The sequence below is a fragment of the Staurois parvus genome, unplaced genomic scaffold, assembly GCF_062004578.1.
Source record: "Staurois parvus isolate SC_StPar_1 unplaced genomic scaffold, SC_StPar_1.0 ptg000814l, whole genome shotgun sequence".
Classification (NCBI taxonomy): domain Eukaryota; kingdom Metazoa; phylum Chordata; class Amphibia; order Anura; family Ranidae; genus Staurois; species Staurois parvus.
In genome coordinates this window covers 261,902-285,644 of record NW_028318610.1, presented here as the reverse complement: position 1 = coordinate 285,644, position 23,743 = coordinate 261,902, and the positions used below count along the sequence as shown (strand labels likewise).

The 23,743-nt window shown below is 43.9% G+C and overlaps 1 protein-coding gene and 2 long non-coding RNA genes across 3 annotated transcripts in view; 1 reads left to right on the top strand and 2 right to left on the bottom strand.

The window, feature by feature from the left end:
* SPMIP7 (sperm microtubule inner protein 7) overlaps nucleotides 1-23,743 on the bottom strand; it is a 162,674-nt gene that overhangs the window by 115,424 nt on the left and 23,507 nt on the right. The window contains exon 3 of the mRNA XM_089654931.1: nucleotides 13,565-13,632. Coding sequence (XP_089511057.1) covers nucleotides 13,565-13,632 — 68 coding nt within the window. The remainder of the gene's footprint in view (nucleotides 1-13,564; nucleotides 13,633-23,743) is intronic.
* On the bottom strand, nucleotides 10,458-10,950 carry LOC149444100 (uncharacterized). The gene is made up of 2 exons (XR_016306556.1): nucleotides 10,837-10,950; nucleotides 10,458-10,731 (listed from the first exon to the last, which is right to left on the bottom strand). It is a non-coding gene; the product is annotated as an uncharacterized LOC149444100 (long non-coding RNA).
* On the top strand, nucleotides 12,676-13,168 carry LOC149444099 (uncharacterized). Its single transcript, XR_016306555.1, has 2 exons — nucleotides 12,676-12,789; nucleotides 12,895-13,168. It is a non-coding gene; the product is annotated as an uncharacterized LOC149444099 (long non-coding RNA).

Sequence of the window (23,743 nt, the reverse complement as noted above, 5' to 3'; positions counted from 1 at the left end):
ACAGATCTGAGCCCAACTGAACACCTATGGGGAATTCTGAAGAGACAAGCTGAGCATCACTCTTCTTCCAGCATCCAGGCTCTAAAAGAGGTCGTTCTTGAAGAATGGAAAAAGATAGATGTAGCAATATGTCGCCAATTTGTTCATTCCATGCCTACAAGACTCAGTGCTGTCCTTAAGAACAGAAACAATTGAGTACTGTCCGTGATACTTTTTTTATTTGCACTAACAATTTTGAGGACAAGCTTTGGGGGTATGTCCCCTTCTTCAAGGTCCGAGCAGTACTATCTATTACTATTGATAGTACTGCTCGGACCTTGATGAAGGAGACATACCCCAAAGCTTGTCCTCAAAATTGTTAGTGCAAATAAAAAAAGTATCACGGACAGTACTCAATTGTTTCTGTCACAAGTGCACTAATACGGCTACAATCACCTCAAGCAAAATAAAAGTGCTGTCCTTACAAATCATACAAAATACTAGTTGTAGTAGTTTTTGTTGTGGGATGTATTCATTTTTGCATCAACTAATTTGAGTAAAACTGAAGATTTTGTAATCTAAGTTATATCATTAACCTTACTTTCATGTAATGAGCTAAACAAAATGTTCTATAAAACTCAGTTTTGTCAAAGTTTTGGAAATTGTTCTTGTGTTCACTGAGATATTGATTAAAATCTTACATATATCTTATATATACTGTATACGCATATACATATAAAACTACTCCTGATTTATAATTACCCACCCCACCCTCCAGCATTGTCCCCTGCTTCATCCTCCATCCAGCAGTAGTAGTTCTCTTTGGACAGTCTGCTCATTTCCTGTAAGCCCAGCTTGACTTTTAAACAACCCCCCCCCCCCTTCCTGGGACATGTTATCAAGCAGCATGACAACATTTACAGATAGGTTTAGGTTGAAAACAGCATAGCTTTTTCCGAACACTAATAATGGTAGCAAAACATGTCTTCAGCATACACATCTTTTACTTTATGGTGTATTTTAGGATATAGGATTATGTACATAGAATATACTTAATAATTATATAGAAATGTAATTAGATAATAGTGGATCATTTTATTTGTTTTCTGATTTTGGTGCATATGTATGATACAGTTGCAAGAAAAAGTATGTGAACCCCTTGGGATTACGTGGAGTTTTGCATGAATTGGCCATAAAATGTGCTCTGAACGTCATCTAAGTAATAACAATAGAAGAACACAGTCTGCTGAACATAATACTACACAAACATTAGATGTTGCCATTATTTAATTGCACATAACATGTAAACATTCACAGTGCAGGGAGGAAAAAGTATGTGAACCTTTGGACTTAATAACTGGTTGACCCTCCTTTGGCAGCAATAACCTCAACCAAATGTTTCCTGTAGTTGCAGATCAGACCTGCACAACGATCTGGAGTCATTTTGGACCACTCCTCTTCACAAAACTGTTTCAGTGTAGCAATATTCTTGGGATGTCTGGTGTGAATCGCTTTCTTAAGGTCATGCCACAGCATTTCAATCGGGTTGAGGTCAGGACTCTGACTGGGCCACTCCAGAAGGCGTATTCTGTGCTGTTGCAGCCATTGTTTTGTTGAATTACTTGTATGCTTTGGATCATTGTCCTGTTGCATCACCCATCCTCTGCGGAGCTTCAGTTGGCGGACAGATGGTCGTACGTTTTCCTGCAAAATGTCTTGATAAACTCTGGAATTCATTTTCCCATCAATGACAACAATCCGTCCAGGCCCTGAGGCAGCAAAGCAGCCCCAAACCATGATGCTTCCTCCACCATGTTTTACAGTGGGGATGAGGTTTTGATGTTGGTGTGCTGGGCCTTTTTTTCTCCACACATAGTGTTGTGTGTTCTTCCCAAACAACTCAATCTTGGTTTCATCTGTCCACAGTATATTTTGCCAGTAGTGCTGTGGAACATCCAGGTGCTCTTTTGCAAACTTCAAATATGCTGCAATATTCTTCCTCCGTGGCTTCCTCCGTGGTGTCTTCCCATGTACTCCATTCTTGTTTAATGTTTTCCTTATTGTAGATGTGTCAACAAAAATGTTAGCATGTGCCAGAGATTTCTGTAGGTCTTTAGCTGACACTCTGGGATTCTTCTTTACCTCATGCAGCATTCTGCGCTGTGCTCTTGCAGTCATTTTTACAGGATGACCACGCCTAGGGAGAGTAGCAACAGTGCTAAACTTTCTCCATTTGTAGACAGTCTGTCTTACCGTGGACACATGAACATCAAGGCTTTTGGAGATACTTTTGTAACCCTTTCCAGCTTCATGCAAGTCAACAATTCTTGATCGTAGGTCTTCTGAGAGCTCTTTTCTGCGAGGCATGATTCACATCAGACAGTGCTTCTTGAAACCAGTAAACCCAAAACAGGTGTGTGTTTTTTAAGGGCAGGACAGCTGTCAGCAACACATCCAATATCATCACACTGATTGGAGTCAAGGTTGGCTCACTCCTGGCTCCAATTAGCTCTGGGAGAAGTCATTAAGCTAGGGCCTCACATACTTTTTCCTCCCTGCACTGTGAATGTTTACATGTTATGTGCAATTAAACCAAGGCAACATCTAATGTTTGTGTAGTATTATGTTCAGCAGACTGTGTTCTTCTATTGTTGTGACTTAGATGATGTTCAGAGCACATTTTATGCCCAATTCATGCAAAACTCCACGTAACGCCAAGGAGTTCACATACCTTTTCTTGCAACTATATATGTTAAAGTAAAGCACTTTTCAGCTTTTTCATGCTCAAATATTTAGTGTACCAGGTACCATCTCATAAGCACTTTGTAGTTGGTTTCCAGAGCTTCTAGATTTTGGGAAGCAGATTGTGTGGCTAACCAAATATCATCCCAGTCCATGGATTCCAGACAGAGACCTAGGTCTCTCTCCCATCTTATTGTGTACGGCAGGGTTGAGTGTGTTGGAGGAGCGAGTAGTTGAGTGTAAAGTGTGGAGTGTTACTAAACCTACAACAGTAAAATCAGTCTGTATATGCAGTAAAACATACTAGTTATACTCACTGTGGAACCTAAGGGGTTAATCCTCTGCATTGTGTAAAAACGCTGTTTGTTCCTGACTTCTCTGATCTCCCCTTCTTCCAGTGTCCCCCTCTTATCTCCTGATAAGACATATCGTGTGGAGTCACTCTGCACATGTTCAGTTTGGTGTGTATTGCTAGAGATGTTGTTTTGGTTTTGGAAGGGTGCATGTGATCATTATGGGGTCAAACAGCACTGTCCAGAAAGAGGGTCATGGGTTCTGCATCTGCTTAGAGCAAAATGAAAACACCTCCTACAAGCTGTAACATGTGCTCGGCTGGACACTGATAGAAGTCACAAGACTGCTCTAACTGCTGATGAGAAAAGGTATTTAGCAGTTTATATTTACTAACATAATTGCATTTCCATGTTGTGTGTACTGTGGGAGACCACATATAGTGAATGCAGGTCCTGGATTTAATAACGCTTTAAGCCACAGGCATGTTGGTCACTCTTACAGGTCCTTTCAAATCTGGTTATGTCTGGAAAGGAAGATCTTTTCATAGGCAGGGAGTGAGAAAATACTTAATTTGAAGATATCGATTCAGATAAGTTCAGTACCTGGGACCATGGGTCTCACGTAGGGTTGAGAAGAATTTGAAGGTGTCTGGAGTTGTGAGATTATGGGCCTGAATGAGATTGCTAGAAGACCAGATGAGAAATGTAGAAGGGGATGTCCAGGCTGGGTAAAAGCCCAAGTTGCAGAGGAAGGACAGGAGTGGGTTGTGGGGGATTGCAAACCAAAACTTAGTTTAAGGGAGTCCCAGAGAGACAAACAATGTCTGGTGACAGAGTTACATAGGAACCAGCGGTCCTTTGGGTGGAGCGACAACAGGTATGTAACTGAGAGTGGATCACAGTCCATGTGACAAGTGCGACCCAGAGCGGTATCTCATGGACTGCATGATATTTAGGAAGTTGAGCAGGGTGGGCCAGCTGGTAATACTTGGTGAAGTGTTGGAGGCCCAAACCGCCTTTAATTTTAGGAGAAAAGAAAACTGGTTTAGAGATTCAGGATTTGGAGTTGCTCCAGACATAAATCAGCGTTTGGAGTTGTATGATTCTGAGGAAGTGGGGGGACTGGGACAGGTAAGACACGAAAAAGGAATAGGATTTTGGGTAGGATGGACATTTTGACAAAAGTAATACGTCCCATCCATGCCAAGGGTATGGAGAACCAGGAGGTCATAAGGTTAGTGAGATGGGCTAACATGGGGGAAAATTGGCAGAGTAGAGGGCTGAAGGATCATCAGTGAGTTTAATGCCCAAGAAGGGAACACGGTGAGCCGACCAAGAAAACGGAAGGGCTTGTTGGAGTTGTGCAAGAATGGGAGGGGGAAAGGAGATGTTAAGCGCTTTAGACTTCTGAGGATTGACCTGTAGTACAGAGATAGCTGAGAATTGGTTTAAGGTGGCCAAAAGGTTGGGGGTAGATATGAGATATCATAAAAATTAGTATTTCATCTGCAAAGATGCTCAATTTGTGGTGGTGGCCTCCCAGTTCCAAGCCACGGATGTCAGGATGGTTGCAGATCAATTGGGCAAGAGGCTCAATGGCAAGGGCAAGGGGGACAGGGGGCAGCCCTGGCATGCCCCATGCTAAATGTGGATTGGGTGAGCGAATCTGGCCTGAAAGAGTGATTCCTTAGCAGGGAGTTAAAGGTGCCCACTAAGAGCGGGACGAGGAGACCAGCAAAGTGTTTATAGTAAGAGGCTGAAAAGCCATCTGGGCCTGTACGCTTGTTAGGTTTAAGGGGTTTGAGTGTATTTAGGACCTCAAAGTCAGCAATCAGCTGTTCTAAGGATGCGTGTTGTGATGATGATAGAGACGGAAGTTTAAGATTGGAAAAGAGGGCCTCAGCTTGAGATTCATCGAACAAGGTTTTCAATGAGTAGAGGTCTGCTAGGTGTTTGCAAAACACCCACAGGATGTGTAAAGGGTTGCTAGAATATTTGTCTCTGCAAATTATCTGTCTCCGCTTGAAATTATCCAGAGAGACAGAACAAGAAAAGTGTCAGGTTTATTGGCCTTCATACAGAGTCTGTGTCTGGACCTACAGAGTACTTTTTCAGCTGACTCAGTTAAGAAGAGATCCAGCTCTAGACGAGCTTTTTCGAGGGCCCGTCTATGAGCAGGGGAGGGGTCAGCTTGAAAGGCTGCATGGGATAGTTGGAATGTGGAGTCTAGTCTTCCGTGTAGTGACAGCTTCTCTTTTTTTAGGTTGGTGCCTGGCTTATGCATATACCACGGATTACTGGTTTGTGAGTTTCCCAAAATGTTATAGGCGAGACATCAGCCGTGTTGTTATGGGTTAGGTAATCTTTAATTGCTAGCTTGATCGTAGTTTCTGGGAGAAGACCAGTGAGTATCATATACTGCCCTTCAGGGTCCTTGATTTCTATTCGGGGTGTAAATAGGGCAGTGCTATTAATTAAGGCTATTAATACCCCTCTGCATTTAGTGTCCGCAGAGGCTGTGTATACTTGGGGGTAGGAAGTGCTAAAGAACTTCGGGGAGTGTGACTGTGAAGTGGGTCTCTTGTGAGAAGACAGCATGGGCCTCGAGTTAAATGACTTAAATGCTTTAACCCATTTTTCAGGGGAATTAGGACCCTGGACATGGAGGGTGAGGACATTTAATGGGGCCATGGTGATATAAAGTTGCATAGGCTATAGGACATGGCTAGCCTAGGTTGTGGCCACCCCAAGGAGTGGGAAAGGGAAGGAGAAAGAAGAAGGGCAGGGAGGGAAGGGTAAGACCTAGAAACAAGAGAAAATAGGAAAACTGGTTTTCTGAGAAGAGCATAGACAATCAGTAGTAGTAATAGGCTGCTTAATCAGGAAGGGCTGAAAGCCAAAAGCCGGGAGACTAAACATTGTCCTGCTAGAGCCCACATGGGGATAACTGGGGACAAAGTTTAGGGTAGCAGTGACAGCCAACAAAGTTCACAACGGTCATGAAACAACATTGTAGAATGTAATGTCAACATGTGCAGCTAGTCCATGCATGAATCCCAGAGACCTGATTTTCATGTATATACTAAGGGTCTCGGGGGGCCAGGCATTGCATGGTGGTTATGTAAACTCAGTAACAGGTTAAGAGGAAGCGGTACAGTATGGATCAGAAGCAAGTGGGGCAAAAATCAATAGGAAAGCTCCCGCATATTAACCAGGGGCGTCTAAGTGCCCCCTGAGAATGAGATAAAGGGGAGAGGCTATGAGATTCTATGTGAGTTCTGCGGCTTAAGTGTTATAGTCGGTATGGGAGCACAAGAGAGAATGCTGCAGGGCAGATCAAACTTACAATAAAGCAGGAGGGGTCATGAGAACCCTAAATGAACATGGGTTCTAGAGGAGGAAAAGGGTGGTGGTTGTATGGGTTTATGCTCGAGTCAGTCCCAGATCCTCGTAGATAGGGGCACATGAAACTTATACACTGTAGTGCTCCTCGAGAACCCATAAGGCACATAGACTATGAATAAGTGGTATTCTGGAGTGATGGGTGCGGGGGGGGGCAGAAGGGGGGGATAGAAGCTTTCTGCCTCCTTTGCAGCCATGAACAAACAGAGTATATATACCTGTAAACATTTGAAGGGTACCCAGACTCAGTAGCTTTAAGGCAGATCTGTAATGGACATTGTATAGCCCACAACTAAGAGTCAATGGTAATAATGGTGGGCCCCAGACGGGCAACAGGAAAAAAAAAAGGGGGGTCAACAGTAGCTCCGGCTGGACTCCGAGAGTGAATGGAAAGTAGGAGTTCCTCAGGTTACTGTAAGTCCATGGAATCAGGTGGACCTTGAGCTGGTGAGGCGAAACAGCCATGCTCACTGGATCCACAGTGGTCAGATCCATGGAGTGAGGAGGTTGCTTTCTGAGGATCTGCGACAATGACTCTGCAGGTGGAGAGGATGGAGTTGCTAGGTGTAAGTCCTGCAGGAGGTCCTGGAGTTACTCGGAGGTCTTGCAAGTGTATTTGGTGCCCTGATAAGTGAAACAAAGGCTAAAGGGAAAGCCCCATGTGTAGGTGATATGGTGATGTTACAATATCAAAAGATGGGGTTTGACAGTCCTGTGTTTAGAGATGGTCAGCTGTGAGAGGTCAGCAAACAATTGATGCTCATGGCCCTGAAAAGAAAGTGACTCACGGTGACGTGCAACTGACAGGAGTTGCTCCTTGGTGCGGTAGAAATGGAACTTAGTAATAATATCACACGGAGGGCCCTCCAGTATGCGTGGGGTCGGGCTCTATGAATACAATCCATTTCAAGCCTCTCAATAGGAATAGATGGAGCTAATTCCTGAAATCGGGCCGTGATTTTAGACTGGATATCTACAACAGATTCAGAGATACCACGTATTCTAAGATTAGAGCATCTGGCCTAATTTTCATAGTCTTCCAGTTGGGACTGCAGGCTAAAGTTTTCTTCCCTGAGGGCTTCCAGCTCATCTGCATGGTTGCTGAGGGAGGTCTCCAGGTCATTAACCGATTGCGCTGGCTCAACTCTGGGATTTCCCAGAGCTTTCTGGAGCATCCATTCGAATTGCCTCAACATGTCTGAGTGAGGAGAGGTGGTCTGAGATGGCAGAGGAGAGGCCAGGGTGTCTGTATCCGACTCCGCATCTTCCCTGATGGTAGAGGCTTTCTGTTTAGGTGAGTGGGACCCGCTTGCATGTGTAGATGGCAGTGCCACCATTTTAGGGGAGGCCTGTGCCAGCACCTCGCAGATGCTTTTTGGTTCAGGTGTCTGCCGGGACCCTCCCGAGACCATCCTACCAGTGCTCTGGTGCTTACCAGATCTGCGGGGAGGCGAGTGTACCACGGAGGTAGCCTAGTCGTGCTTCTCGTGGCCAAGTGAGTGACTGTGGAGTGGAGCTCTAAGCAGGCATGTCCAGATTAGTCAGCTGTGCGCATGCACCCCCAGCAATTTTCAGTTTTTGATATCTATTCCTAAAATTCATATAATTTTACTACCAAGAGAGCCCCTAAATAAAGTGATATAAATTATGAAGAGTTTGTTTAAATACAGCTGCTGTTGAGACAGATAGATACTGGACACCTGCTGAGAAGTGCCACTGGTATTATCAATAGGAAAAAAAAGCATAGTGTAGGCAAGGCTCAGGCCCAGTGATACACAGTCAGGGAGAGACCACACACAGAGGCCCAGATGTACTGTAATAGCTACAGTATTTAAAGCTCTTACAGGCATTATAGAAAATTCAAGTTATGAAAAGTGCTACTACACCACAAAAGAATAATAAGATACGAATAAATAAAAAAAATGCAAATAAAAATTAATAATAAATGAATAAAACTTAAAAAGTGTCCAAGTTTTATTCATTTACTATTAATTTTTATTTTTTATTTGCATTTTTTTTATTTATTCGTATCTTATTATTCTTTTGTGGTGTAGTAGCACTTTTCATAACTTGATTTATACACTTTTTGGGGTTAAAGTGTTTGTGTGCGTTTAGGGTATTCAATACAAGAGGAGTACCGTAATTTTTGTTTATTTATTATAGAAAATTCATCAAATCCTGAATCTGTGTCTACTTCTGAAAGTCTTCTGCTGCAGGTTAGTTATCGCTTTTTGTGTACACTGTTTGTTTGGAACAGAATGTTGAGTCAGGTTGATTGAGTAAACCATGCTATCCTGGCCAAAGGAATTTCCATACTACAAGCATCTCAAATGAAAAATGGATTAAGAGGCAACTTTCAAGAAATGCATAATATGGATGTCTAGGAAATATTTAGTTATGCTGAAGAAGTATGTGAAAATGTGAGATTCCTACATTTCCACAAAAGAGGCAAAGTAAAACTAAGACCAGAGCCTTGTATGAGTCTCAAGATGCGCAAGTCAACCTGAGTATAGCAGACCATTTTAGAATCAACCTTAACTAGGTTTTTGATGTTCTAATCACCTGACATGGAAGTCACAAGACTGGAAACATCCCAGGATTTTGAGATCCTCTCTTGCTCTCCTCCTGTCACAATGACTGTGACAGAATTACAGAAAGCATCATTTAACTTGGCTTCTAATTACAACAAAGATCTGGATGAAATTTCAGCTATGACTGAAAGCTTTCCATTTCTGGTTGAGTCTTTACAGTCAGATATAAAATCAGCAACACCTCTTGATCTGTGTCAGATAATACATTACTATTCATGTGCTACTTCCTATCTGAATATTGAAACAACATTGAACATTTCTGACTCTTCCTGTTACTGTTGCATCTTGTAAAAAGAGCTTTGGCGGGCTGAAACTCATTCAAATTATTTAAGTTCCAGTATGGGACACCTCCATTCTCACTTTGTCTTTCGAACTTATACCCAACTTTAGTTACCCACAAGAATGCTGGTGACATTACGGGCCTATTTGCAACCTGAAGGTCTTTCTGTTTTTAGAGAAACTCAATGACAGACCCAATTGTTAAAAAACAATAAAACCACTATTTTGGATATCAAAGAGTCCCAATGAAAAAGAGGCCCAAATGCAGGTGGCCTGGGGATTAAGGTAGCAGCAGTGATTACCAGCACATGGTGAAGCTTATTTTCTAAATGTTCACTAACGAACCACCCATGAAAGGTACAGGTGTCGGGGATCCCCTCGATCCCCGCCGCGATGGTCCCGGCGCAGGCGCAGTATGCCGCCCTGTGCAGGGACGCGAGCTCTAGGTCCGGGCCGGCCGCGGCGCGCGAGTTCGCGCATGCGCAGTAGAAGCCGCGGCCGCCCACTGGGCACCAATGGCAGCGCAGGGCGCGATATTTAAACGGCCCAGAGCTGTCATTCGGTGCCTTCTGGTCTTATCCTTGTCCTGTATCCTGAACCTGTTCTAAGTAAGTTGCTGACCCGGATTGTACCTGACCACTGCTGTATTCTCCTGCCCAGACCCTTGCTTTGCCTGACCTCTCTCCTGAATGCCCCCTATTGGATCTGACCTGCTGTTGCTGACCTGGCGTGTGACCTGACTATTCTCTGCCCGCTGCCTTGTACCGTACCGTCCTCCCCGTTACCGACCCGGCTTGCCTGACTCTGCACTTGCTCAGCCATCCATCCATCCATCCATCCATCCCTCTCAACGGGGTCTCCAGACCTCCTCATATCAGGCTCTCTCCCGTGGGAGCCCCTGGCGAACACCCCTACCACTGACGGGTATCCTCAGTAGGCACGACCTGGTCCCGGGGTACTCCAAGTCCATCACAACAATAAAACACAAACAGGCCACCCAGAATGACACGTATAGCTGGTGTCATTGACTTATCTCCGACTCACTTGTATAAGTGTGGATCCATAAACCCAAAAGGTACATACTAAGCAAAATGGTAGTGTGACAAGAACACCCCTACCTGGAAAAAGAAGGTTACTAGGTGATCCACGCGGAGTAATATAATTTCAAAAATATTCCAAACAATACTTTATTTGATCACATAGATCATAAGGAGGTTAAACATGAGCACGGTGTACATATGAAAAAATAAATAAAATCATGTTAAAAAGCACTAGGCGTCTTCAGTTTCGGGTCATCTTAGCAAATAGAGTACCATAAGGCAGAGTTATATAGTGGTGATGTAGTTATCCTGGGTTTCCATGGGTTTTCATCTAGTATTCAAATGAACCATGTATTCAGCAGATGTGTTCCCAATATATGTCAGGTATCTCCTGGTATGAAACAGCTGGAACACAGAGATACATAGTATATATATAGAAGTATGAAAACCAAAACACATCCAAAGTTCACCAGACCTCCCTCTACAGTAGTCAATGGATACTACTATTACCTTCTCAATAGTGAAATTAACAGGCCAACTTCTCAAATGTAGGGACTTCCTGGATAGCCACCCCAAGTGAAACAGGGTCCACAGTACCAAATGATTCTGAGGATATATATAGAAAAATAATGATACATATAAAAATCGTAGGCATCAGGTCACCCTGAAAACAAGACACACATAAAGTGGGTATATTACCATAAATGAAGATCAAGAAGACTTCTGTCGACTTGAAATAAGATCAGGTCCTTGATGCTTTTCCAAGATACATGTAGGGGTGGGAAGCCAGGTAGTCACAATACATGGATTGTCCGCAAACGGCAATCGTTTAGGGAAATTTATCTTCCACCGGTGGCAAGTTATTTCAGCTTACGGCTGTTGAGATCTATAGAGCATTTATGGTATTAAAAGGGCATGCTATATGGGCCTAAATTACCCTGTGTACTCGGGGAATTTTTTGTAAATCCTCTTTTGAGGACGATCTACATATCTACAGATCTACATACCCTCACTCAGCTACCCCCTCTACACCCCTCTCCCACGGCCCCACCACTGCTGTTACCTCCTCTCCCACCCCACCCTACATTCCTCATACTGAAGCTTCCCCAACACTCCGCACCTTTGACCTTACTACCATCGAAGAAGTCTCCCAGATCCTCTCTGATGCCCGCCTCACCACCTGCCCCCTTGACCCTATCCCCTCACAACTCCTACAACCTCCCTCCCCCTCCATCCTACGCTCCCTCACCCACATCTTCAATCTCTCCCTCTCCTCCGGCACTTTCCCTTCCCCTCTGAAACATGCACACATCACCCCCATACTTAAAAAGCCCTCCCTGGACCCCAATGACCCGAACAACCTCAGACCCATCTCCCTGCTCCCATTTACATCTAAACTCCTCGAGCGCCTAGTCTACACCCGCCTATGCTCTCACCTCAACGACAACAACCTCCTCGATCCCCTACAGTCTGGCTTCCGTCCCCTACACTCCACCGAAACTGCCTTACTCAAACTCTCCAACGACCTGCTAACCGCCAAAGCTAATGGCCACTATTCAGTGCTCCTACTCCTTGACCTCTCTGCGGCCTTCGACACAGTCGACCACCCCCTCCTCCTCAAAAAACTACACTCCCTCGGCCTCAGAGATTCTGCTCTCTCCTGGCTCTCATCCTACCTGTCACAACGCTCTTTCAGCGTTACCTATAATGCCACCACCTCCCTCTCACTCCCCCTCTCTGTTGGGGTCCCTCAAGGCTCTGTCCTCGGGCCCCTTCTCTTCTCCATCTACACCTCCTCCCTTGGCCAACTCATACACTCTCACGGCTTCAACTACCACCTCTATGCCGACGACACACAAATCTATCTCTCAACCCCCCACCTCACCCCCTCGGTCTCCACCCGAATCACACACCTGTTGAGCGACATATCAGACTGGATGTCGCTCCACTTCCTAGCTGAGTGAGGGTATGTAGATCTGTAGATATGTAGATCGTCCTCAAAAGAGGATTTACAAAAAATTCCCCGAGTACACAGGGTAATTTAGGCCCATATAGCATGCCCTTTTAATACCATAAATGCTCTATAGATCTCAACAGCCGTAAGCTGAAATAACTTGCCACCGGTGGAAGATAAATTTCCCTAAACGATTGCCGTTTGCGGACAATCCATGTATTGTGACTACCTGGCTTCCCACCCCTACATGTATCTTGGAAAAGCATCAAGGACCTGATCTTATTTCAAGTCGACAGAAGTCTTCTTGATCTTCATTTATGGTAATATACCCACTTTATGTGTGTCTTGTTTTCAGGGTGACCTGATGCCTACGATTTTTATATGTATCATTATTTTTCTATATATATCCTCAGAATCATTTGGTACTGTGGACCCTGTTTCACTTGGGGTGGCTATCCAGGAAGTCCCTACATTTGAGAAGTTGGCCTGTTAATTTCACTATTGAGAAGGTAATAGTAGTATCCATTGACTACTGTAGAGGGAGGTCTGGTGAACTTTGGATGTGTTTTGGTTTTCATACTTCTATATATATACTATGTATCTCTGTGTTCCAGCTGTTTCATACCAGGAGATACCTGACATATATTGGGAACACATCTGCTGAATACATGGTTCATTTGAATACTAGATGAAAACCCATGGAAACCCAGGATAACTACATCACCACTATATAACTCTGCCTTATGGTACTCTATTTGCTAAGATGACCCGAAACTGAAGACGCCTAGTGCTTTTTAACATGATTTTATTTATTTTTTCATATGTACACCGTGCTCATGTTTAACCTCCTTATGATCTATGTGATCAAATAAAGTATTGTTTGGAATATTTTTGAAATTATATTACTCCGCGTGGATCACCTAGTAACCTTCTTTTTCCAGGTAGGGGTGTTCTTGTCACACTACCATTTTGCTTAGTACTCCAAGTCCATCCCCACCATCAGGGGCCCTGGTGAACAAGTACTCTGGGACTTAGACTCCGTGCACTGGGGACGCCTGATTAGTGGAGTGCTAGTGGTGTCGCCGGGCGGTCCCTTACAACAGGCTTGTATGTGCAGAAAACTGTAAGATAAGTAATAGTGAGCCATTTATTGACTCAATGCTAAAACAAAGTATGCTTTTGCAAAGAAAATAAAAATATCTAGGAAGTATAATTCTTCAAGATATACTAGTACACATTATTTCAGGACACTTAAAGTTTAAATTGGAACATACAGTATCTTACCTTTGTGTAGATGAAGTGTACATAAATTTGTGGACCAAGGCATCCCTTGAGCAAGCATCTTCTGAATTCTGTTTAGAATATTTAGAGAATTTAGAATGAAAAAGATTTAAAAATATATAGGAACTAAAAAAATCAAAAGAAAGATGAGCTACTGTACAAACGTCACAGTACAAATGCTGAAATTTGACCTGATATGAGCCTCTTGCAGTTGCTGTACAACAGAGCCGAAGTGTAAGGAAGAAGCAGCATAAGGACCCAATCAGTTCATGTGATAGGTTGAGATAGCAGAGAAACAGAGATGAGTCCATCACTGTGCTGCTTCTCATTTCACTGTTCATTCACAGGCTGGTGCGGGTCCAGCATGACTTTGGCTTAGAGCAGGAGTATGGAATTAAAATTCACAGAGGTCCGGTCAGTAAAATTTTTATTCATCAGGCGTCCAAGTCTCATATTGTGCCAGATGTTTCATATCACAGCCCCTCCCCATCTGTACATTGCAGTTTCCCCTTTACATCACAGCCCCCCCTTATATTGCAGCCTTTTTCACATCACAGTCTCCCCTTTATGCCGCAGCACCCTCTTTTTACATTGCAGCCCCCCCTGCTTTACATCACAGTGCCTCACTTTATATCATAGCAACCCTACTTTACAATATAGCCCCCTTTTACATTACATCACTCCCTTCACATCATAGCCCCCCTTTACATTACAGCACCCCTTTATAATACATTCCCTTCTGTACAATACAGCCCCCCTTTAGATCACAGTCCCCCTCCTCCATACATGACAGTGCCCCGTTATGACACAGGCCCCCTTTGCATCACAGTGTCTCCTTTCCTTCAGTGTCCCCAGTCCCCCATCACATCACATCTACCCCTTTACATCAGTCCTCTTCACAGTTCCCTCCCCTTTATTTGCATCCCAGTCCCCTTCACAGCTCCCCCTTTCTTCTATCCCAGTTCCCTTTGCAGCCCCCCTTTCTTGCATCCCAGTTCCCTTCACAGCTACCCCCTCTTTCCTTGCATTTAAGTCCCCTTCACAGCCCCCCCCCCTTTCTTCTATCCCACTCTCCTTCACTGCCCCTCTTCCCTGTATACCAGTCCCCTTCACAGCCCCCCCTTTCTTGTATCCCAGTCTCCTTCACTGCCCCTCTTTCCTGTATACCAGTCCCCTTCACAGTGCCACCCCCCTTTTCTTGCATCCAAGTCCCCTTCACAGCCCCCCATACCCCAGTCCCCCTCACAGCCCCCTTTTCTTGTATCCAAGTCCCTGAGGAAGGGGCCAGTAGCTGCAGCCAATTCTCTGTATGCTGGGTGACTGATCTCCTTAACACCCCTTTATTAATTCAGATTAGGATCTGACATCATTACATCTGCATTGCGGAGTGAGTGTCCCCCCAGGTGGACTGACTTTCTTTATCCCCACTTGACTGCCATCTTTCTCTGCTGCACTGCTCTCCTTTTTCGTCCTGCAGCTACAGCAACCTAGCAATCTCTAAACACCTTTGCTTTTTCTAAAAGAAAACACTGTTTATATTCACTCTGGCTCATAAGTCAGAGAGTTCCTGAACAATACCCATTGAGAGAAAGTATATAAATATTTGTGAGCAACGCTGACTTTTGACACCAACACCAATATAATAGAAACAGTTCCATCGTCTAAGCGACCTGAAGCAGTGTTTGCTATTGGAGAAGGGAATGTTGGAGCGCGGAGTTGTTTTTGGATCCTAGACAAGAGCAGGCTGACAACTTTGTATCTCTCGACCCTCCTGCTTAGATTGTAAGCTTTAACGAGCAAAGCGCTCTGAATCCTCCTGTATTAAAGTGTTAATAAACCCCGGGCACCCTTCATTCACTATATCTGGTCTCCTACAGTACACAGAAAATGGAAATGCAATTATTTTAGTAAATATAAACTGCTAAATACCTATTCTCATCAGAAGTTAGAGCAGTCTGGTGACTTCTATCAGTGTTCAGCCAAGCACTAGCTAATGCTTGTAGGAGGAGTTTTCTTTCTGCTCTAGGAGAATGCAAAACCCCTGGCCTCTGTCTGGACAGTGCTGATTGAGCCTGTGCTGATCACATGCACCCTCCCAAGAAAAAAAAAACCTCTCTAGCAATGCACACCAAACTGAGTATTACGGTTCAGTCTGCCTTATCAGGAGATAAGAGGTGGTCACTTGAACAAGGGGAGGAACAGAGCAATGAGGATCAAACGGCCTTTTTACACAACCCCTTGGGTTCCACAGTGAGTATAACAAGCATGCTTTACTACATACAGGCTGATTTTACTGTTTTGGGTTTAGTAACACTTTAATTTGTATTGTAATTGTACTGTCTGCCCTTATGTTGTAAAGCGCTAAACTGTTGGCGCTATATAAATCCTGTATAATAATAATCCTGTATATTAATGTGAAAGTAAACTGTCAGCATGCAGGTGAGTGGGTTCCACCAATATAAAGATATCTCCATTGGACACCAGACCACTATATACCCAATTGTAGTTTGCTGGAGCAATGGTGAATAGAGCCACAGCAATCAAATAAAATGATATGTTGCCAGCACACCTTAAAGAGGAACTTTAGTCAGAAAATTAAGTCTTGCTAATCACTTCAGGCTGGCCCCTTTTGTAGGTATAGCTATGTAAAACATTAAAAATAAGTGCCTATACTGCTTAAAATCCAGTAATACTGTCCCACATGCTCAATTGCTCTCCATTTTTACGCATTTCTAGGCACTGTGCAATCGGGGTATGTCCCCTTCTTCAAGGTCCAAGCAGTACTATTACTAGTACAGTAATAGTAATAGTAATATGTACTAGTAATAATACTGCTTGGACCTTGAAGAAGGGGACATTCCCCGAAAGCTTGTCCTCAAAATTGTATGTTAGTGCAAATAAAAAAAGTATCACATCAGTACTCAATTGTTCCTGTCGCAAATGCACTAATACGGCTACAATCACCTTAGGCACTGTGCCAAATTTGTAGAGGCTGATCTGCTGACAGTCTAAAGCAGCGGTTCTCAACCTGTGGGTCACGACCCCTTTGGGGGGGTCGAACAATCCTTTCACAGGGGTCTCCTAAGACCATCGGAAAACACATATTTCCGATGGTCTTAGGAACCAAGACACCGCTCCGCTATCAGTCTCCAGGCGGGTCCGCCCACATGCAGATACGTCCACATTTCCCTGGACCGCGATGTGTGCGCGGGATGACATGCCGCCCCTGTCATCTGGCCACATCCCCGGGATCACGCAACAGCTCCGCCTCCTCGCCAGTGATTGGCCGCCGGAACTGTAGCTCAGGAGAGGCACACAAGCGGCCAATCACTGGCGAGGAGGTGAAGCTTGGAGAGGAGGAGCCGAGCAGCAGCGCGAAGATCAAAGAAGATCGAGCGAGGGAGCGGCCGGAGAAGGAAGACAGCTGACAGGTAAGTGTCTGTAGCATGCAGATGGTGCTGCTGCAGCCAGGTATGCTGGCCATAGATGGGAGAGGGAGGGAGCGAGCCCAGGCTGGAGCAGGAGTCAGCAAGGTAAGTATCATTGGTGTCAGTGGGAGGAATAGTGCCCTATCATTGGTGTCAATACCAATGATGGGGCACTATTCCTCCCACTGACAACAATGATGGGGCGCTATTTCCTCCCCCCCCCCCCACTGACACCAATGATGGGGAACTATTCCTCCCCCCACTGACACCAACGATGGGGCACTATACCCCCCCACTGACACCAATGATGGGGCACAATTCCCCCCCACACTAGTATCAATGATGGGGCACTATTCCCCCCCCCCACTGACACCAATGATGGGGCACTATTCCTCCCACACTGACACCAATGATGGGGCACTATTCCTCCCACACTGACACCAACAATGTGGCACTATTCCTCCCACTGATACCAACGATGGGGCACTATTCCTCCCACTGACACCAATGATGGGCCACTATTCCTCCCACTGACACAAATGATGTGGCACTATTCCTCCCACTGATACCAATGATGGGCCACTATTCCTCCCACTGACATCAGCGATGAGGCACTATTCCTCCCACTGACACCAATGATGGGGCACTATTCCTCCCACTGACACCAATGATGGGACACTATTCCTCCCACTGATACCAACGATGGGACACTATTCCTCCCACTGACACCAACGATGGGACACTATTCCTCCCACTGACACCAATGATGGGGCACTATTCCTCCCACTGATACCAACGATGGGACACTATTCCTCCCACTGACACCAACGATGGGACAGTATTCCTCTCACTGACACCAATGATGTGGCACTATTCCTCCCACTGCAAAATTACAGTTATGAAGTAGCAACGAAAATAATTTTATGGTTGGGGGTCACCACAACATGAGGAACTGTATTAAAGGGTCGTGGCATTAGGAAGGTTGAGAACCACTGGTCTAAAGATTAAACTCTTGTACAAAGGTAAAGCAGGAAGAACATTCTAGCTCTGTACTTTTTGAAAGCTTAGACTTTAAGCAAATTGAAACTAAGGCTTCTTCAGTGGCAAATAAGGCATCAAGGAATCATCAGAGAGGAAAACAACAACTGTTTGGGGCAGGGATCACCAAACTATGGTCTATGGGCCACATCCTGGCCAGTACAAGTTTTTATCTGGCTTCCAGCTAGGGTCAGTAGCGAATCCTCAGTGTACATTAATTAAGGGTTAAAGTCAGCTGAGGTTGTCTATGGTCTTTGTTTCTACTCTGACGGGGATTTTTTTTAAGGCCTGCGAATATTTGTAAATTATACAATGTGACCCTTGTACTGAAAATTTTGGAGACCCCTGGTTTAAGGTGTCGACTACACAGACGGAGAGTTCATTAAATAAACATGTACTCAATTTTCCAGTTTAAATAAGAAAAACTCATTTTCTTCTGACCGCTCAATTTAATGACAGAGAGCAGTAGTGATGAGTATGTTTACTTGCAGAATTGACAACTGTGCTTCAGATAAGATTTAGATATTACATTTTTTCATAATTAATTGTGTTTCTGTATTAGACCCTTATGCAGGCCATAGATGGGGAGAAAGCCGGCCGATTTTTCTTTAAAAAAAAAGAAAAATCGGTCGTTCAAGCGGCCGACGTTACCAGGAACGGTAAAAAAAAAATTGGCCGATTTTCATCCCGTCTACAGCCGGCAAAAAGTGTCCCTGCAGAGAGCTCTGCTATTTCTTTGACAGTTCCTTGACATTTATAGCTGTTGCAACATTGTATCTATTTGTATCCATTTAGGATACAGATGTTTTTATTCGGAAACAAATAGATACAATGTTGCAGCCGCTATAAATGTCAAAGCACTGTCAAAGGAATAGCGAAGCTCTCTGCAGGGACGCTTTTTGCCGGACTGGAATTCCTCTTCTTCTTCATCCTGTTCTTCTTCATCCTCTTCTTCTTCATCCTCTTCTTTTTCATCCTCTTCTTCCTCTTCTTCTTCATCCTCTTCTTCTTCATCCTCTTCCTCTTCTTCTTCATCCTCTTCTTCTTAATCCTGTTCTTCATCCTCTTCTTCTTCTTCCTCTTCTTCCTCTTTTTCATCCTCTTCTTCTTCTTCATCCTCTTTTTCATCCTCTTCTTCTTCATCCTCTTCTTCTTCATCCTCTTCTTCATGCTTTTCTTTTTCTTCTTCCTCTTCTTCTTCCTTTTCTTCTTCCTCCTCTTCTTCATCCTCTTCTTCTTCTTCTTCATCCTCTTCTTCATCCTCTTCTTCATCCTCTCCTTCATCCTCTCCTTCATCCTCTTCTTCTTCATCCTTTTCTTCTTCCTCTTATTCTACTTCCTCTTCTTCTTCTTCATCCTCTTCTTCTTCTTCGTCCTCTTCTTCCTGTTCTTCATCCTCTTCTTCATCCTCTTCATCCTCTTCTTCTTCTTCTTCCTCTTCTTCATCCTCTCCTTCATCCTCTTCTTCTTCATCCTCTTCTTCATCCTCTTCTTCATCCTCTTCTTCTTCCTCTTCTTCTTCTTCCTCTTCTTCATCCTCTCCTTCATCCTCTTCTTCTTCATCCTCTTCTTCTTCCTCTTCTTCTTCTTCCTCTTCCTCTTCTTCATCCTCTTCTTCGTCCTCTTCTTCTTTCTTCTTCATCCTCTTCTTCTTTCTTCTTCATTCTCTTCTTCTTTTTCTTCTTATTTTTGTCTTCCTCTTGCAGGTCACTGCTCAAGCGCAGATTTTTTTATCGGTAAAAAGATCGGCCGATTTGCCCATAATTGCCACGAAAATCGGCCGATCGGCAAAATCATCCGATTTTTTTCCAACTTTACCGATAAAAAAAATCTGCCAAAATACCAAAAAATGGCCGAACAATTAGCCCACTAATGATCCGAAAATCGGCCGATTTTATTTTCGGCCGAAAAATCGGCCGATTTTCGACCCATCTATGGCTTGCATTAGAATGCACACTTGGCAATCTCTTGTGGATTGGCCACTCAGATCTATTCTTAAAAACAAAGGCCACGGCTGCTATGTGTTGCAGATGCCAGACTGCGTGTTACTGCTTCCTTTCTTACCACCTTGGATATTTTGATTTTGTCTGGCGAGGTCATTGCCATAACCTCTGCCAAAAACATGACCAACAGCTCTTTTTGGTGGAACCTATATAACACTGGTCTGTTTTTGAAAATAGAGACATACCCTTCACTAATAAGCAAGGCACTAAGGCAATGAACATTGATTGCATGTTCTTATAACCAGGTAAAAAGAACCTCAATTTGTTCTTCAAAAATAATAAGAAATTTTATAAGCCTGACTGTGTAAATAAATTGCCAGCTGTTTCTATAAAATTGCTGCCCAGAGTACACAGATTTAAAAAATAGACTGACAGCTCTTGATATTGTACAACGTACTTTGTCATAATAAAGAAGCAAAGGTATTTGTAGCAAAATTGCCCCGATTTTAGTCTACTGCTAAACTACAAATGTAATGCACCTACTTGTAATATAAATTGTCAGAGCCAGGAATGAGCTTCAGGCTCAGGTCAATGGAGCGTTTGAACTGAACTCTAGTTGTTCAAGGTTTACCAAATGGGGGAACTAAATGGCAAGGTTTGGCTTTGTTTAGCCTCCAGACCTTTGGCTGCTGCTGTAGCCAGAAGTGATTCATTTACTAATAAATTCTACTGCCAATAAATGAATGACTTATTAGCCAATTACATCAGTCAGCATCACTGGCCAGCTTTTTTACACTTAGCAGCCAGCTGGCAAGCTGTCTCTCCCAGCAAGACTCGGCCAGGAGCAGGGCGCCATGTTCGTATGGGTGGGGAATCACTAACTGTGCTTGACGATGGATCTACATCACTGGATGCCAAGGTCCAATGGTGGATTTAGACCATATGACTTTTTAAAAATATTTAAAGGACACATCCTTGATCCCCTTCCCATTCCTTGACAGCCAGGCACCATGCTTGGTCCCCCCTAAAATCTTTACTAGACCTGAAGCGACTTATATGGATTTTTAGGGGGGCTCGTGCCTTTTCAAGTGTGTGTGTGTGTGTGTGGTCCCTCCTCAAAATCTTTACCAGACCCTCATCAAGGAAAAGGTTCATGTACAAATGTTGAGGGGGATTCCCCAGGCAACTTTATATATACAGTGGGGCAAAAAAGTATTTAGTCAGCCACCAATTGTGCAAGTTCTCCCACTTAAAAAGATGAGAGAGGCCTGTAATTGGCATCATAGGTAGACCTCAACTATGAGAGACAAAATGAGAAAACAAATCCAGACAATCACATTGGCTGATTTTGGAAAGAATTTATTTGCAAATTATGGTGGAAAATAAGTATTTGGTCAATATCAAAAGTTCATCTGAATACTTTGTTATATATCCTTTGTTGGCAATGACAGAGGTCAAACGTTTCCTGTAAGTCTTCACAAGGTTGGCACACACTGTTACTAGTATGTTGGCCCATCCTCCATGCAGATCTCCTCTAGAGCAGTGATGTTTTGGGGCTGTCGCTGGGCAACACGGACTTTCAACTCCCTCCAAAGGTTTTCTATGGGGTTGAGATCTGGAGACTGGCTAGGCCACTCCAGGACCTTGAAATGCTTCTTACGAAGCCACTCCTTCGTTGCCCGGGCGGTATGTTTGGGATCATTGTCATGTTGGAAGACCCAGCCAAGTTTCATCTTCAATGCCCTTGATGATGGAAGGATTTTTGCACTCAAAATCTCACGATACATGGCCCCATTCATTCTGTCCTGTACATGGATCAGTCGTCCTGGTCCCTTTGCGGAGAAACAGCCCCAAAGCATGATGTTGCCACCCCCATGCTTCACAGTAGGTATGGTGTTCTTTGGATGCAACTCAGCATTCTCTCTCCTCCAAACACAACGAGTTGTGTTTCTACCAAACAGTTCTGATTTGGTTTCATCTGACCATATGACATTCTCCCAATCCTCTTCTGGATCATCCAAATGCTCTCTAGCAAACTTCAGACATGTACTGGCTTAAGCAGGGGGACACGTCTGGCACTGCAGGATCTGAGTCCCTGGCGGCGTAGTGTGTTACTGATGGTAGCCTTTGTTACGTTGGTCCCAGCTCTCTGCAGGTCATTCACTAGGTCCCCCCGTGTGGTCCTGGGATTTTTGCTCACCGTTCTTGTGATCATTTTGACCCCACGGGATGAGATCTTGCGTGGAGCCCCAGATCGAGGGAGATTATCAGTGGTCTTGTATGTCTTCCATTTTCTAATTATTGCTCCCACAGTTGATTTGTTCACACCAAGCTGCTTGCCTATTGCAGATTCAGTCTTCCCAGCCTGGTGCAGGTCTACAATTTTGTTTCTGGTGTCCTTCGACAGCTCTTTGGTCTTCACCATAGTGGAGTTTGGAGTGTGACTGTTTGAGGTTGTGGACAGGTGTCTTTTATACTGATAACAAGTTCAAACAGGGGCCATTGATACAGGTAATGAGTGCAGGACAGAGGAGCCTCTTAAAGAAGAAGGTACAGGTCTGTGAGAGCCAGAAATCTTGCTTGTTTGTAGGTGACCAAATACTTATTTTCCACCATAATTTGCAAATAAATTCTTTCCAAATCAGCCAATGTGATTGTCCGGATTTGTTTTCTCATTTTGTCTCTCATAGTTGAGGTCTACCTATGATGCCAATTACAGGCCTTGCTCATCTTTTTAAGTGGGAGAACTTGCACAATTGGTGGCTGACTAAATACTTTTTTGCCCCACTGTAAACAGAAGAAAGTCAGCTGGGAAAAGCCATTTAGTGGCAATTGTTTTTTGTTTTCTAAATGTCACTTTTAGTACAAAAGCTTGCAAATTGGCCTTGAACCAAGACTTTGTTTGGGATTTGGGTTTGTAGATTTTTTTTATTTGTACAGGAAATATCCACCAACTGAATTGTGCACTAGTGATGTGCCAAACTTACTGTACCTGGGTTACGTTTGTGTGTGATTCGGCTACCTTTCTAAACTTTGAGTGCAAAATCCAGCCAACATCGAAGTCAATTGGAGCCAAATGTTTAAAAAAACCGTAATGTCCATTTTCTAGGCTAATAGGCAGGTAATTGTCAAACATGTTCTAAAGCAAAAAAAAGTATTTTCAGTGGTTTTAGTAGTGGTTAAAGTGAACCATTAAACATGCAAAACTCAAACAAACAACAAAGCTGGGGGATGCCTTGACCCTGACTGTGAAGTGGTGTACCTGCATGACATACAGTATACCACCTACTACAGTAAAACTGACATTTACAAAGGAAAAATGGTGGGGGAAATTTGCTGGCAATATTATATTTCTGCATCTAAACAGACCTTCATCTATACCAAACCCTTATCATATATCCCATAATTTATACTGGCCCTTTAGGTATGGCTCTAAATTCTGTTTCAGGATATTTAAGTCTGGTATGGGTTTTTAAAGGGAAATCCATGCAAAAATCAATTTAAAAAAAGCCCAGCATGAATCCATATCAGACCCTTATCTAGGCACGAAGCTTGGCAGAGTAGAAAAGAGAAGGGGGGGAATGAATGTGCAGCTGTCACACTCATAAACCAAAACAGGCCACAGCACCTCGTCTTCACATTGATGAGGACAAGGGTCTCTTCCCTACAACCCTGGCTTGATGGTTGTGGGGGTCTGTGGGTGGGGGCTTAATGGAATCTGGAAGACCCTTTTAACAATAAGGGAGCCCTCTTATATTGCCAATGTAAATAAG